This window comes from Taudactylus pleione, unplaced genomic scaffold (assembly GCF_031769625.1).
Source record: "Taudactylus pleione unplaced genomic scaffold, aTauple2 ptg000129l, whole genome shotgun sequence".
Classification (NCBI taxonomy): Eukaryota; Metazoa; Chordata; class Amphibia; order Anura; family Myobatrachidae; genus Taudactylus; species Taudactylus pleione.
Genome location: NW_028284531.1, coordinates 17575191 through 17593095, shown reverse-complemented (window position 1 = coordinate 17593095; position 17905 = coordinate 17575191). Strand labels below are relative to the sequence as shown.

Genomic DNA, 17905 nt, shown 5'->3' with positions numbered 1-17905 from the left:
TGATCAGGTACACTATTTAGGTTTGCTTTAAAAGTTTGGAGTGCAGTGTTCCATTTTACTAATTCCAAGAATCCCATGGACCAACACAGATTTAGATCCCCCAATTCTGTTATCTATGTTATGAAAGAAATATGGTGGAGAATATATACCAAATCAGTTAATCGGGTGTTTTTTGTTCGAAAGCTGACATTTGTGTGAACACCCCCCCCCCAGTTAACTTCGCCTATGTAAGAAGAAAATGGCACATCAACCCAGTCTTGCCATTTCAGTGTAAGTGCAGATGTGACTGAAATGCGTGTGACTTTACAACACTTTTGAGCACACATTTCTAAAGCATGCGCAGTATCAATTTACGCGAGATATATTAACTGGCGTACGTTCACATCTGCCATAAAAGTATATTTCTGGTAACACATGGCTGATCCTAATATTCACAAATGACATTGGCTGTTTAGGGCTTGGGCCAAATGGTTGGATCATGATGCTGTTAATGTGGGGATTTCAAAGAACTCACAAACAAAGCTACCGGTCAGCTGCCAAACAAATTTACTGATATTTTATATGTATGTGTGTGTGTGTATTGTTCCAGCTTAAGCAATAAACCTAGAGATGACCTTCACAGCCTAATTTGCATACTACTCAAGGATTACTATATACAAATACTCTATTGTTTGTCTCTATCACTTTCCAATTATCATATCAGGTTCATGACATTTTATTGCATGATATTCTAACAAGCTTTATACCTGTTCATGTTGATGAAGTAGTCATACTCTCTGGCGGGAAGGATGCTTGAAATTGCATTATTTATTTCCTGGTGAACAGCAGCCACTTCTTCTTGCACTAGACTTGTGATTTTGTAGTATTCTTGCATAATGTCTTTGCTGAAAAGGAAAAGAGGAAAGATATGTGACACATACAAATCTGCTGTTCTAACATAAGTGATAGCTTATATATACTCAAATTTGTATCTTGTTCCTCTAAACTATATATGTATAGATGACTTTCCTGTTATTCCTCAGAAAACGCAGATCAATTATTTATATGCTTAAACAAACAAGACTTTCTTATCAGGAGCATAACAGTGCATCGTCAGCTCCCAGACCAAAACTTGGGTATGGGCACAGTGATGCCACTGTAGCCTCCCATGTCCCCCAAAAGAGCATAACAAGGGGGCTCTACTGAGCATGTGTAGTCCAGCATCAGTCAAAATAGGTCTTCTGCTCTTTTGAGACCAGAGTGATGACCGCAGGTGGAATGCGTGTGGAGGCATCAGACCGGGAAGAGTCTGCAACCTGGAGGTCAAAACCAACATTGCTAGGAATCCTAAATCCAGAGTCCCTGTAGTGGCAGCACCCATGATACAGTAGTTCTGCCAATGCTTGTTAACCCACATAACAGCATATAAAAAATTAGTTTCAGATGAAGCCTTCAGGGATGTCATCACTAAACAAGCAGCAAACTAATAAGTGATTAATCTCTTATTCATCTAGGCTAATAGTATCATGGGCCATTGCACATACTTTAACATGGAAAATCATGATGTGTTTTGGTCATTTTCTGAGGGCTGTGTACATCTTTGCTGGACTTGACAACATATTATTCTTTTTCAGCCACTTTTTTTTAGCAGCCCCAATCAATGTGTCACTGATCCTAACTGGATTTTGATTATTTTTATACATAAGGCCACTTGTATGACTTGTATTCATGTCCATTTTAAACCAGCATGTGGTGGTATACTCTGTGCTGTGTTCTGATGTTCATACTGAATGCATTTCTCCATGTGGGTCAATGTGTGCTGTAGGTAAATTTGAAAGCAATACAGGGTTTAGCATCAGGGCTGAATGTAAAGCTGTCTGTGGGCTCAAAGGTGCCCATAAATGTACGGATTAAACCACTTGGCAAAGATCTACATTCAATATGACCACACAAGTGAGTCCATAGACTGTGCAATTTCCACCCACTCTGGGGTGTAAGAGCCACAGTGTGTATGGACACCTCTAGCTTAAGTCCATGTAATAATGTCCACGTTAAATGATTTCACTATGAAAACACGTGTGGTTTATCTGCAGAAGAAATAGATCATATCAGTTGGTTACTGTACATTCCTCAAACATAAGACATAATAAGCCACATGAGATACAATCAATATGAAATAAAAGATCTGAGTAAGTTAGTTTTGTCTTGGATTATGCATACAGGATAAGCACCATCTTCTCATGGAGGTTCTGCATGGAGTCATGTAAGCTGGGCAGGCTCAGGCTGTAGTAGTGACCGTGATGTAGTTTGGCAGCTTTGACGGCCAAGGTGTACTGGTTGTGGAGTGTGTGCAGCTTCCAGGTGTTCTTAACATATCTCTCCTTAGCTTTGTCGCGATCCTTGTCTGTGAAAGACAAATCTATTTATGTTTCATGTCCCACAGCAACATACAGCATAAAGTCATTTCAAGAATGAAGACCGAAAACAATTTTCCTTACATTTTTTTATTGAATAACTTTTTAATTGAGAAATATAGGGACTTTTTTTCCTCTCTTAAATGTACTATACAATAGTATTAGTTACATCATGCAAAAGGTGACTAAGAGTGGCCTTCAGTAGGTTTAAGGACAAGTCAGCTACAATAGTTCATAATCACATATATTTTTGGGGGGGAGAAAAAACACCTGAGTCATACACATTTATGATTATATTGTTATAATATATATCAAGATTGTTATTAGTAGTTCTGTGATATAACATTTTTAGTCTTGGTGGCCTTACATATAGGATCCCCCCCCCCATAAAGACACATATCACTTGGGTCTCATTTCCTAACCAAACCATCACAGCTGCTGTCCAGTAGTTGTGAGCCTCACAAGATGGCAGCTCCTGCTGCTGCTGTGGTAGTGATTGTAAAGGAAGAGACCAGGGGGCAGATGTATGATAAATGGTGCTCCAGCCAATCAGCTCCTAACTGTCAACTGTTAGAAAAATGACAATTGGGAGCTGATTGGCTGGAGCACCATTTATCATACACAGTGACATTTATCACTCATTTTGGTGATAAAACTCGTTAGTAAATGGGGGCCACAGTCTGTAACATGACAGTTAGGAGCTACGAGGATGGAAGTTTATCACTTTCCAATTTATCCAGAGCTTAGTACCTCTTCCCCCAGGTGTGTGTGTGTGTGTGGGGAGGTGAGGGGCGAGGGGATTGGGGCACTAGACCTCTAAGTTACGAAGTTTCCTAGGAGGAGATGTACTATGCTCTGGAAAGTGATAAAGTGGAGAGTGATAAACGATCAGCCACTCTGCTCCCAACTGTCATGCTACAGGCTGTGTTTGAAAAATGACAGTTAGGAGCTGATTGGTTGGTAGCTTATCACTTTCCACTTTATCACTTCCCGGAGCTTAGCACATCTAAAATTGGACTGTGAGTTCTTTTTTTTTAAACAGTATTCCATCAGAATGCTTGTTGCCTGTCACACAAAAAAAGAAAATGAATAAATTCTACATACTTGGTCTGCATATTTTTGGTACTAGGGAACTTAAATGACGTATAAGTAAGCAGAATGCAGGCAGTGTAAGCCTGTATGTAGTGAAAGTGGCTCCGGCGTCTCAGTACACTCGGCCATTCTGCGCGACCATACGGCGACTCAGAAGTCCAATTATCGAAGGATCTGCGACCAATGCTGCATCTTTGTATGCAGATGTTTGGATTCACAAAGCCGCAGCTGGGCAACTCAATACATTTCTCGGTGTCTGTGACAGTTGCATACTGTATGGTCGCACAGCAGCTGCATACAGGATCGCAGCTGCAATGGCATTAGCGTACATCTCTGAATCAGGCCCTCAGATTGCAATTACACAAACAAGCCCTTAGAGTACTCAGACTGCGTTCTCACTCCCCTTACCTCCCCCATTCTGTCTCTCCAAACGTGAGGAGACATAAGTAGGCACTTTTCTTTTGTGTGCATGTACAGTATACATTTGTGGATTTTATGCTAAGCAAATGGACATTCACACAATTCAGAATGAGCCCCTAAGTCCCTGTTATATGAGCATATATACACTACACAATACTGCCTGAGTGTCATAGAGGGTATCAGAGGTAGTGTGCCAGGAATTGATGGCTGCTGCCTGTTACATGAGTGCTCATAAAGAGTCCCAGCAACTAGACTTACATCATGTCTTAGGGCTTCTTCCCAGATGTGCGTGTAAGCCTGCTGTAGGAACATTCACCATAGGGTAAACACACGTAAGAGCAATGCAACGTCATACACAGTGCGAATAGGCCCCTAAATTGTACACAGGCCTTGACGGCATCTCTGGGTGAAAAAATTGGGATCACTCCAATAAAAATATCAAAGTACCTAAAAGCTTTAATAATACTTTTCATTTTATTTAGTCTTTATTTCTTACAGTAGTAAATTCATGCTAACACGAGTGCAAGTGAAGCACTTTTCTTCCCTCCAGTTAGGAATTGTTATTAAAGCAGCTTTAATATGGAGCTGAGGCAGGTCTAATTATTTAATGAAGGTCTAAAGTGCTAAGCAAAATGTATTAATAAAATAGGTAGAGGTATTATTTTACATTAAGACAATACTTTCTACAGGAGAAAAGTAGTTGCATGTTACAAAGGTAAGGACTGTAGCATTTAAATGATGCTAATGTTTAACGGAGCATTCCCAGTTAGTTACTCAGTCACTGAGGGGCCTATCCATCAACTCTAAAATAAAGTTTTTAAGGACATTTTCCTTAAATACCGTTATTTTAGTATTCATGAAGTATCTTAACACAGGAGATATCACTGATATCTCCTGGTTCAGTCCCCCTGAGTTAATTTCCACATTCCCCATACATTAGTATGGGCATATGGAAATTATGGTATTCATCAAATTCTGAAAATTATTTATTTTCAGAATTTAATGGAGTTACTATCCGCCACTGTGAGGTGGCGAATAGCAGGTGAGACTTACCTGCTTCCAGCTGGTGAGGTCCCCCGGCGTCTTCCTCCGGCGCTCTGGTCCGTCCTCTGGCTCCGGTGGCTGCATGGACACTGTGTTCTTCCAGCAGAACACAATAAAGTGTAGAAAAAAAAAAAGTTTTGTTTTTATTCTAAACTGTACAGTGTTCTGCTGGGAAAACACAGTGTCCATACAGCCACCGGAGCCGGAGGCGCTACAGTGGGCAGGTGAGTGCGGGACAGGTGGGAGGTATGCGGAGGGGGGATGGGGGGTTGGAGGGGACACACAAAATTACCGTAGCTGTAGGTAGTGCTGCGCATAAGCTGGTTTTACGAATGTAACAGTGCATGCGCAGCACAGATCCAGCTGCAGTAAGGTAGAGTAGACAGGGAAAACTATCTATTTCCTGAAAAGCTGTCATCGCAAAAATGACAGCTTTTCGGAACAGACAGTTATGGAGAGGAGGAATGATGAATTCCTCTGGTAATTAGGTAGAACTCCATGCGAGTTCTAAACCTAATTACCTCCAGAGAGTTTTAAGTTATGATGAATAGGCCCTTGAGTAACTAATCTTTCTCAGTTTCACTGACTGAGTGCATCCACTTAATGGAGTCAGGACACTACATGCTAAAACACAGCTCCTTTGGTTTCAGTGCTAAAGCACATAGAAGTTTACAAATTTAAAAGCAGCAGGCATTTTTGAAGGAGGAGCAGTAGGCAGACTGAAACGACCGGGGTCCCTTTAATAGGGATGGCATCATGGAACACTGTATAATCTGCTAGCAAATAAAGGTGTAAAGTTGGAATTCAGTTTTGAAGACAGTGAAGATTTTGTTGGCTAATAAAAGACAAGAGGCATAGAAGCAACTTTCCTACCCTCCCGATTCAGCTGGGAGCCTCCCGAAAATCGGGTGCCACTCCTGGCCCCCTGGAAAGGACCAGTCCGGCCCCCCACCCGCGGTAACAATAGGAACCCCTGCAGCTGAATCGCGTCATCGTGGCCCCGCCCTGCTTCACAATGCCGTTAATTTTGCCACTGTGATGAGGGGGCCGGGCAACGATGACATGATCGCCCGGTCACACCCATGCTCCGCCCCAATGGAGCATCATCCATGCGTCATGCCCCATTTCAGACGCGACATGCCCCCCCCCCGCCCGGAAGAAGGAAGCTGAAAGCAGGCAAGTATGATAGAAGTATTTAAGGGCCCGTACACACTATTCATTTAAATGCCAGTGAAACAGCAAATCATAAACATGGTTAAGTAATCTGTTCGAAAAAAAAAGGTATGTTCCTGAGAACAGGATACCCCCAGACAAGAACTTGCAGGCCAAAGTCTAGTGCAAGTTGGATTCTGAGAGAGACCCAAGTATGCTATAGTGATCAGTTGGACACAGGAAGGCATCCTATCTCTGAATTACTGGAACCACATCAAGTGATCACATTGACTGTCCAAGGAGGGTATTTCAGCAGTACACAGACTGTGTATGGTGTGTGGAACACTACAGTCAAAGTGGTAAGAGGTCTAGCTACCCATTGATACAGGTGGGTGACAGGGGCGTTTTGAGAGAGGAGGGGGCCCGTGTGCAGTTTCCATTTGGGCCCCCTCCTCTCTGTCAGCACACTGAATGCTGTAGATTCTGGTTTCATGCCAGAATTTACTGCGCATGCGCGGGTCTTCGGAACAATGGCGCCCGCGCCCATTGTCCTGGGACATATTTTCTGTGCATGCGCAGATCAGTGTTAAAATGACCGTCGCCATTTTCCCAGTGGGTTTTTGGTGCTCTGCAGCGCCGGTCTGGCGCTGCGGAACAGCACATCGGAATCTGCGGAGAGGTAAGTATATTATTAACTATAAGTGCAGGTTGTGCGGTGTTTGGCACCGCGCACCTTGCACCCATTATAAAGACGTATATGGTGGGTGAACAAGTAAGTTAGGTTTGTGGTTTTCTTTTTGATAATTAAAGCTAATTTATGTTCTATATTAGGGATACGGCCTATGATTTGCACCTACACACTAGCTAATGACAAAAAGACTGCCACCTTTGAAACTAATCCAATTATAAATACAAGGGTTACAGTCACAGTGGTGCTTGAAAGTTTGTGAACCCTTCAGAATTTTCTATATTTCTGCTGAAATTTGGCCTAAAACTACCTCAGGTTTTCACACGAGTCCTAAAAGTAGATACATGAGACAAATACATTAGAAATGCTCTTTTTTGGGGGGGCGGAAAATGATCCAATATCACATCTGTAAGTGGCAAAAGTATGTGAACCTTTAGGCTTAGCAGATATTTTGAAAGTGAAATTAGAGTCAGGTATTTTCAATCTATGGGATGATAATCAGGTGTGAGTGGACATCCAGTCTTTTTAAAAGAACAGGGATCTATGAAAGTCTGATGTTCACAACACATGTTTGTGGAAGTGTATTATGCCACGAACAAAGGAGATTTCTGAGAACCTCAGAAGAGAAATGAACATTGAAAAAACAATTAGATAAGCAGAAAGAGGACCAGGATAGGTCAGGGCAATGTCGTTAAAACCTTGAGCTATACCAGGTGTCAGAATTAATATTTGTCCAGAAGGGTTGAGTACAAGATGCTGGTGCTCGGGATCCCGGCAGTCAGAATTCCCAATGCCAGCATCCCAACAGGGTAAGGATACCGACACCTGTTGGTAAGTATCCTAACCTTACCCCTAAACCTAACCCTCCCTTCCCACACCCTAAACCTTATCTCTACCCCTAGTGTCTAACCCTAACCATCCCCCCTAGTCAGTGGTGTAAGTTCATGCCAGACGCCCGGAGGCAAGTTATATTTTGGTGCCCCCCCCGCCCTCAGGGCTCATCTGATTTGTGAGGGTATAGTGTCAAGGGGACAGGTAGTTAATCAAAGAGTAGATACTTCATCTTCATTTATTGGCTCAAATAAAGAGAATGTGCCAGTGGCTGCAGGAAATGAATTGAGCAGGATGCTAGTCAAGGAAGAGGATACTCTGCATATTTGAGTTTATCCTTAAATTAGGAAACATCTTGGACATAGATATTAGATGAAAGGATTTGATTTGGCAACATAGTAAAAACGTTGATGTCACATGACACTGTGAAAGTTGGTTATTTCCACCTACCCCTTTGAACCTATCCACTCCCACCACCTCTGCTACCTCCCTCCTGTTGCTTGTTCCCATCTTGCCCACCTCTTTAATCACTCCCCCACATCAGGGACTGTCCCCTCTGCATTCAAACATGCCCTTGTCTCCCCCATTCTTAAATACCCACCCTTGATCCTAACACTTACTCCTACTACGTCCCCATCTCTCTCCTCCCATTTGCATCCAAACTCCTTGAGCGGATTGTCTGCAACAGACTTTCTCTCCTCCCATTCCCTGATTGACCATTTTAGTCTGGCTTCTGGCTTCTCCACTTCCCTGAAATTGCCCCCACATAACTCAATAATGATCTCCTTGCTGCCAAATCCAAGGGCCACTACTCTTATTCATTCTTTTCAACCTCTCTAATGCTTTAGACACTGTGGACCTCCCTCTACTCCTGCAAATCCTTCACTCCCTTGGTCTGCAGGATACTGCTCTCTCTTGGCTGTCCTCCTACCTTTCTGACTGCTCTTTCTCCATCTCCTCTCATGACTCCACTTAACCTGCACTTCCACTAACAGTAGGTGTCCCCCAAGGATCTGTTCTAAATAGAGATGTGCGGGTTTGGTTTTATTCGGTTTTTATTGCCATATATCGCAAGTTCAGATTAATTTGGATTTCTCTTATTGGCTATCCAAAACACGTGACAGCCGGATAGCCAATATGATGATGTTTTTGAGATCCGAACATATCCTAGTAAAACCATACCGCACATCTCTAGTTCTAAAGCTGGCCATCCACTACACAATTTTCTGTCAGATATAACTGTCCAATCTGGCTGGTTGGAATGAAAACCTGGTAATGTATGGGAGCAAATGACAATTGTCCACTTGCTCACAAACACTGGAAAATAGGCAAAAATGGTTGTTCAGACAAATTGGCTAAAACTAGGGATGTGCAGGCTCGGATAGGTTCGAGTTTGCACGTTGAGTTCGGATTTTTCCCTCCAAAAAAACCGAACTCAGAAAGAGGCTAAACGTCATCTTACATGGACAAAAGTCCAGGAATGATGATGTTCGTCCATGTAAGATGACGTTTAGCCTCTTTCTGAGTTCCGTTTTTTTGGAGGGAAAAATCCGATCTCAACGTGCAAACTCGAACCTATCCGAGCCTGCACATCCCTAGTTAAAACACACAAATTGAACCAATTTGAACAAATTATTTTGTCCCTTTTTCAGTGTTTAAAACCATATGATTGATTGTCATTTGCTCCCATACTTTACCAGGTTTTCATTCCAACCAGCCAGATTGGACAGTTATATCTGACAGAAAATTGTATAGTGGATGGCCAGCTTAAGACCTCTCCTATTCTCCCTCTATACATCCTCTCTACGTGGGCTCATCAGCTCTTTTGGCCTCAAACATAATCTCTTAGCTGATGATACTCAGATCTACCTTTCCTCTCTCATATCTCCAACTGTCTCTCTGCCATCTCTCCCTGGATGTTCCAGCGCTTTCTTAAACTTAACATGTCTAAGACTGAGCTAATAATCTTCCCAACCTCCCACAATTTAATTATCTATTGGCAGCACAACCATTTCCTCTAACCTTATCAAACTCTTCACCTCTCTATTAAACTTCAAAAGGGCTCTTAAAACTCACTTCTTCATCAAAGCCATCCAGCTCTCATCCTAACCCACGGTTCTTTGCTCGTTCCTCACTGTCTACCCCATCTGTGTCAACCCTGTCTATCTGCCCCTCCCCATTAGATTGTAAACTCTCACGAGCAGGGCCCTCTTCCCTCATGTGCTTCTCCTTTCCCTTACTTGCACTATCTTATGCTCCCTACAACGACACCTAACCTTTGGTTGCTGCTGCCCTGCTACTTATTTGAGTGTGATGATTGCAGATGCAGCAATGATTATAAATCATCTGCTTGCTCTGCATTGTTTGTACTGTAAGTCACTGTTTTCTTGTTTTGCTCATTTGTAAGGCGCTGCGGAACCCTTGAGGCGCCATAAAAATAAAGGATAACAATAATAATAATAATAGTAATATTATTGGTGGCTTAGACAAACTGTGGCTTAGTAAATATGCCCCATAATATCCAATGTAACCTGGGCCACATCATTGAAGAAAATACATGCTAGGCATTAAGTTACAATAACATTTGAATATTCTATAAGGCAGGAAAACACTTTTTAATTCAGCATGAAGTTATCTAGAAAATAAATTCGTTTTAGAATGAGTAATGTTTCATTATATTGTCTCCTAATGAAAAGTTAGACAATAAATCAGCATTATGTAGATCAGTGTTTCCCAAACTCATTTCTCAGGGAGCACTAACAGCGCATGGTTTCCATTTTTCCTAGTTGGTGCACAAGTGTATTCATTACTTGCTAATACATTTTAAAACATCCACAGGTGGAGCTAATTATTTCACTTGTGATTCTGGGCCTGATTCAGACCTGCTCGCTAGATGCGACCACTCGCTCCCTGCGTATTTAAATTCATTTAAGTGACGTCAAGGCTGGCGCTCGCATGGCAAGGCATAAGCACGCCCACTATGTCTTGGCGAGCGATCACTTTGTGTTTACAGACGCCCACTAGCGTACGTCATCTCCAGGAAGTATAAACAACCATTGGTACATCAGGTTCCATTGGATCTGACCGCATCGCTTGCGGATGACTGTACCCTACTTCAAGCACTGCGAGCAGTTCAGTGTAAAATTCAACCTGGTGACGTGTGCTATGACGCTGCCTGTTAATTATGCACACCTCTGAAACGGCGTTGAAACACTCAGGCATGCCTTCGTCCGCAACTCCTCTCCCCTGTTACTACTGCCCTGCCCCTGTTAACACCCACAAACGGCCTCTCCTGTCACTCATTCCACTGGGCTGTCTTTGCAGGGCGAGCGAGCACATTCCGATCACTCGTACTAGTTTGCGCATGCGCACTACGAACTACACGCATGCGCACATTAGCGAACATCGACAGCAACGAGCGGCCACTTGCTAGCGAGCGGGTCTGAATCAGGCCCTCTGTGCAGAGACCTGGAAAACATGCACTGTTAGTGCTCCCTGAGGAATGAGTTTGGGAAACACTGATGTAGATCATAGTAAAGCCCTGTACACACTGGACGATGTGTGTACAGAACGATGTTGGATGCGGTGGGCACGGCGAGCATGCTGGCATCGGCAAGTGCATACACACTTGCTGATGCCGGCAACAACTAACGACCACGCGGGAGGGGGGGTTTGCCATGCTGCATTCGGCAGCATGGCATCGCTAACGATATCCCCAGATTGGACTGCATGTACAGACGACTGGGGATATCATGAACGACCTGCTGGATCGCGCATCGTTCCTCGGTAAGTGCATACACACTGGACAATTTGAACGATATATCGTTCAAAGATATCATTATCGTTCAAATAAATCGTTCAGTGTGTACAGGGTTTTAGAGCATTATAACCATAAGGTCAAAGACAATGTAAAAGAAAATGCAAGAGGGATAGGAATAAGAAATATAGGGTTACTATAGTTCAGATGGGAAATTATGAGGGTGTTCTATTTATGCAATCCAAAAGGAGGAAGTGTATAAGATAACATAATTGGAAGTATCTTAGTTACACCAATGGAGATAGCTAAATTAGGTACTAGAACTCGTTTTTAGAAAATTACCAATTGTATCTCGAACAGTTTTAAGATAGAACTGATATATCCAAAAATATTAGCCCAGAAACAGTCAATGGTTTGTCAACCGAGAAATAAAAATGTTGAGCACACTAAAAGCAGTTCATATATTTAAATGGCCTAATATACAATTTAGGAGTCTATTTATAAAATTTAGCATTCTTATTTCCTCTGTATTCAGCAATCTGATGCTCCTTTTGCTATTCATTGGTTTTCTCCTTCTAAGCAGCAGCTTAATGCAGCCAGCGAGGAGTGACTACAGAATGCACATTTGCAGCCCCTGGCCGCGTATGCACATTCAGCTTTGATCGATGGGGATCTTGCAAAGCTTCCAGCTTCCTAATCATTTGCTTAATTGTGAATGCCCCATAAAAATCTGAGTGTAAATACACAGGAGAAAGTTTTTTTCTCAAATTTATAAACAGACCTCCTTAGTCATCTGTAAATGTACATAGCAGATCTCAGTTAAGTATGAGGTTAAAACAAAAAAAACATTTGGTTTGTGTTGGGATTATGTTATGGATCACAAGATATTAGGCAACATGTAAACCTTTATGCTTATTAGGTGAATTTCTTTTAACTATCAGCATGGTGACCTGCGATTGGCTATTGACGTGTAATGTCCAGCTGCAGGGTTAATTATTGAGGGGGAGGCTGGCAGATTTATGTATAGCCCATTAGGGCTTCCATCAAATGATTCAACAGACAGATAATGGTAGAATTAAGGCTTGCCCTTCTCACCAACATGAGTTTGGCCTGAGCATTGTCACCCAGATTGGCTAAAATATTGTGAGTATTTTATATATAAAATGTACTTACCTTTATTTGCCTCTTGGTACTTTCTCTTGGATTGTAATGTATCTTTTACTTTACTCCGATATTGAGTCTTTATGTTTTCTATCTCCTGTTGTGTAGTCTATGGAATGACAATGAATACATGTGTTTTAGGTATAGCTGGGACTCAGGAGTCTAATTTTGTAAAATTTAAATCAAGTGGCTGCTAGGATGACAATCTCTTAATGAAATTTAATTCCTTTTCGGTAAAAAAAATTTTTTAGAGAAAAATCAGTATAAGCTTTTCATCCTATATTACTTCATGTGACTGTGAATTAATGACCATCTACAATTGTGTCACAAGCACAAACTAGAGCTGCTCCAAACTAACCATCTGTATTACTCAAGCCTGCACCACCATTGTTTTTTATATGCATCTATGGTACAGTTGTTCTGAGATGCATTCAGCAGCCTTTTGAACACGACACACACATCATATAAATAAAGAGCACAATTCCTGTGGAGGAATATATACAGTAGGACTTTCACTTTGAAAGCTGACACCTACATTGCTTGAGGTCCAGTTTTGATTATTGTCCACATTTCCTCATTAAGATTCACATTCCATAGAATAGGGCTGATTCTGAGTTGCATGAAAACTTGGTTGTAGCTGTGGTGGGAAGCCGCAGAAGCCAGATGCTAATGCCAGATTTCGTTCTGTGCGTCTACAAGCAGAAAGCCGTTGCTGGTTTTACACCAGCCGGAGCATTCGTCATCATTAGTATCGGCCCTTGCATCAGCCCCATGCTAGGTTCAAGAGATGTGTCAGAAACGGGCTTCCTTCATCCGTACACACCACTCAGAATCACACGGAGCTCTTGATACATGCCCATGACACTCCCACAAGTCAGGGTGGTTCCATGTGATCACATTGTTGTCACTCAGTTCCCATCCCGAAAAGCCCAATTTCACGGAATGATAGAGCCGGGCAAGTTCTGCCCGACTAGGAAGAAGATAAGCAACAAAGCATAAATCTGTATCTGTGCATGCTCGGTAAGCAAAAAAACGTTCGTCCGTGTTCAGAGAATTTTACAACCCAGAATCAGCCCCTATACAAGTATGTACTCTGCGATCAAGAAGATGCTGATTACAAAAAAAGAAGGGAATGAACAGCGCTAATTTCAAAGGTATAAAATGAATATCAATAATAACCATGTGGGATCCGATAATACCACTCAGACACTTATTGCAAATAGTTTCTAAATACAAATATACAAACAAAAATAGATAGTTAATACTATAGCATATATAATTACATAGAGGTTCTCCTGATCCAATGATCTAATACGACTTGGTTCACAAAAAAGGGATATTTAATAATAAAATGATAACATAAATTATACACAAACAAATAAAAACATAAGCACATTAATTAAAAATTTTGTTTTACTCTCTAAACCTCCCTCCCCCGTGTCTAACGCTAAGGGCACCCCGGTCAGGCTGGCATCCTTCAGCGTTCCATCATCGGGATTAAGTTAGGCGTCGGTATTTCGACGCCTATCTTAAGTCCCTTGTAGGGATTCCCCTGTCGGTATTGAGACCGGTGGCATCGTGGCTGCCGATCTCATAACTACATCCCTATAAAATATCATGGCCGAATTCTTTAGATGTGACCTGTGAACTGCTGTATATAATGTCTGCTTCAGATTTGCGTAATGTTTTTCCTTGCCCTGTGCTTTCGTTTCTTTTTTTTTTTTTTACTGTAACCCTCTTTTTTCTTTCCTTTGTGTTGAAAATAATAAAAATTATTATTGAAAAAAGAAAACTCACATTGTGATATCATCAGAGAAGGAACTGATTGTAATGTTATGTATTATTATGTCAATAGCGATGTTTCCCTTTATGAATACATCAATATTGATTCATAAATAAAGTAACTCATTGTAATGCCATCAATGATATCCAACTGTAATACAATGCCAAGCACTATTCTGTCCTCCCATGTCTTGCCACTATCACTGAGCGTCATCAGTAATTTTACATATTATGAATTCAGGAGAACAAATATTTAAGAACTATAATACCCATGGGTTTAAAGAGCATGACATTGGCCAGTGCTAATCAGAGTTCCCCCAAATAAATAAAGATTGCCATCGTTAGGTCTCATCAGTGCAGTGATGACGTTATCTGCTTAGTGTGCATGCAAACACATAATTATCTTGTTAAACTGAAGAGGGTCATGAAGAATTAACTCCATTACAATTCAGAAAAATCTGAATTAAATGTGCTTGTCAATCCTTTAAATTAATGTTGTACCTACTCACATTTTAAGAGCACCCTATAGACCTGTGCTGAAACTGAAATCCCTATTAAAGACTAACTGTTTTGCTATTGCTAGGGCTTGTTAGTGTAGGATACAGTATGTTTTTCTGATAAGCAAACAACACAATAAAAAGACAACCTAATTGAAAAAAATGTCACCCATTGCAATGCCATAGTGTGTCACTCATCATGATGTCACCATTGATGTCACTCATGCTGATGTCATTGGTAATATCACTCATTCTGATTTATGTTCTCACTGAGATTCCCCAATTGTGAAATTATCAAATTATATTTGGTGAGTATTGTCCTATATAGTCTTTTACTTCTCCTATTGTCATTATTAATATTTTGACACCTCTGGTGTCACCTATTGCTATGTCATCAATTGTGTAATCTGTTATAGTCTAATAAATTTGAACCTATTTATATATCATCAGGATGGCAACAACTGATGTCACCAACTATGCTGTACCTTTTTTTAGGTCATCCATAGTATTCCTCATTGTCAAAAATGATGTCACTTATGTGATCAGTGATATCAAACATGATGTCATCGGGTATGTCATCCATACAAAATGTAGACTCATAGGGGGCGATTCAAATGTTTTGCCCATCCCCTGCTGGCCGTCTATAAAAATAGGTGCCCGACAGAGCAATTCAGTTGTTTTTGCGATCAGGCGCCCATTAGGATTTATCGTATCTACAAGCACCGCCTGCGCACAGTGGCTAAACCCATCTAAAGAAGTGGTTAGGACACCCAAAAAAAACGGACTTTGTACACATTTCTTCTCGCACCTCAGAAGGCTGCAAGAAGAAATGTGTGTGTGTCTCCATGCAGAATTAGGCGTCCGAACAGTGGCCCTGATTCAGAGCCGGAAACTCTGAAAGAGTGCTCGCTCTGAATCAGGGCGTCTTTTTTTTTTTTTTTTTATGGAGCGGCCTCCCGGCCGTTCGCATAGCTGTGGGTTGCCACCCACAGCTATAGCGAGCGGCCATGATGATGGTCGCGATGGTCAAGACCATCGCGACCATCGGGCTTGCGACGAGACCCTTGTGGTAGGGTCTCGTTCATCGCAAGCCCCAGAGAGCTTTCGGCTCTAACAGAGCCGGAAGCTCTCCACTGACATCACTCGTGATGTCAGTTGGGGCCGCCCCCAAACGACAGGCGTTCTCATGGGAACGCATCAGTTTGGGCAGCCACCCCCCCAGCCCGCCCACCAAATGGGGTACGCTGTCACTTAACATCGACAGCTCGCCCCCTTTGTTTTTGCGAGACCCGGAGCGACGGAGTGCACTCCGTCGCTATCCGGGTCTCGCGCATGCGCTCTGGGCCACCATCAACCCAGTTGCGAGCACTCAGCGCTTGCGACCGGGTCTGAATCAGGCCCAGAGCAACAATCGATTTGCTCCGTCGGGCACCTATTCGTATAGACGCCCAGCCAAGGGCATCTAAAACAATGTAATCGCTCAACAGAAACATAATTCTTGTGCCAATGCAACTATATGACCACCAAGCGTATAAGCAGGTTCACACGGCTTTCATTTGTGGGACCGTAGTACGAGATAGGACTTCAGATGCGGGTAAAAGGAAAATACATTACTATCACTTTTGGGCAACCCACTGCATTAATTGGGCCGCACCTTTGGAGTTGTGTGAAACCACGGACTCCTGGTAACTAATTTTCTGGAATCAGTTGTAATTAGAGATATATCACCCAAAATAAAATGTTGGGGTCAATTATCCTTTAACAGCAAAAAAAGCTAATAAAAGGAAAGCATATATTGTGTTTTTCAGCCTCATCCCTCCCTGTGGGGTCTATTTATCAAGCAGTGAAAAGTGTGGGGAAGTGAATCAGTGAGGAAGTTTCCCATAGCAACCAAAGCTTTGAAGTAGCATTTATCAAGTACAGTCTATGAAATAAAAGGTAGGAGCTGATTGGTTGCTGTGGGCAAATTCTCCACTGCTCCACACTTTTCACTGCTTGCTTGATAAGTAGACCCCTGTGTCTAGCAGCTATCTCGACCTGTATCTAGTGTTCTCCAAACGCTGTTTTTCTTGGATGGTCCACTCAGCAAAATTCACCTGCTGCCCGTCAAATTAATGTGGCAGGTGATTCATACAGAAACATCAGTGCTGTGCAACCTATTGGCGCACCAGTACGGAGTAGTACCAGACTGGGCACTGCTGCAGATCCCTCCCCCATTATAAAAGGCAGGACACGGTTGCCGGTGAGAACAATCAGCAGGTGTACACTGTTATATAGAGAAGGGAGTTCTATACCATAGGGAGGCACATTATATTCTATATTCTAGGGAGAGGGGAGTTACAAAATATCCTATACTATAGGGAGGGGGGAGGCACTTTACATTCTATACTACGGGGAGGGCACATTATATTCTATACTATGGAAGTGCCACAATTTTTACATTTTCGTGGGAGGGGGTGGGGGGGGTGGCGGCCAATAATTTTGCACCATGGGCAGGCTGATCACTAAATCCGCCTCTGACCTACACTTCAACTACAACTATGAGCAGTAATGGCAGCTCACAGCTATTGCTGCAACAACACCCACAGTTACAGAGGAGCTGTCCCACAGCAAGTTATCTCAGTCTTTTTTTTAACATGTACTTTCACCTGAAGGCACATGCTTACCAAGGTCTGGCAAAAACTAACAACACTGGTTGGTAGGTAGGTAGATAGATAGATACAGCACATAGATAGATCGATCGATCGATCGATCGATAGATAGATAGATAGATAGAAGCCAGATATGCTGGGCATACACTATACAATTATCTGTCAGATATCTGTACAATCTGGCTGGTTGGAATAAAAATCTGGTAATGTATGGGAGCAAATGACAATCGATTATATGGTTTAAAACACTGGAAAACAGACAAAAACGATTGCTCAAATTGGTTAAATTTGATTTTTTTGTTTTTTTTAATCAGATAGATAAATAGATAGAAGCCAGACAGATAGATAGATAGATAGATAGATAGATAGATAGATAGATAGATAGAAACCAGATAGATATAAGCCAGATAGATAGATAGAAGCCAGACAGATAGATA

General features: G+C 42.0%; 1 protein-coding gene across 3 annotated transcripts in view; it reads right to left on the bottom strand.

Annotated features, from left to right (window-relative positions):
- FES (FES proto-oncogene, tyrosine kinase) overlaps positions 1–17905 on the bottom strand; it is a 119179-nt gene that overhangs the window by 65580 nt on the left and 35694 nt on the right. For all 3 annotated transcript variants that reach the window (XM_088472909.1, XM_088472908.1, XM_088472910.1), the window contains 3 exons: positions 12551–12647; positions 2200–2383; positions 747–884 (listed from right to left, as the gene is read on the bottom strand). In XM_088472909.1, the coding sequence (XP_088329035.1) occupies positions 747–884; positions 2200–2383; positions 12551–12647 (419 nt within the window). The remainder of the gene's footprint in view (positions 1–746; positions 885–2199; positions 2384–12550; positions 12648–17905) is intronic.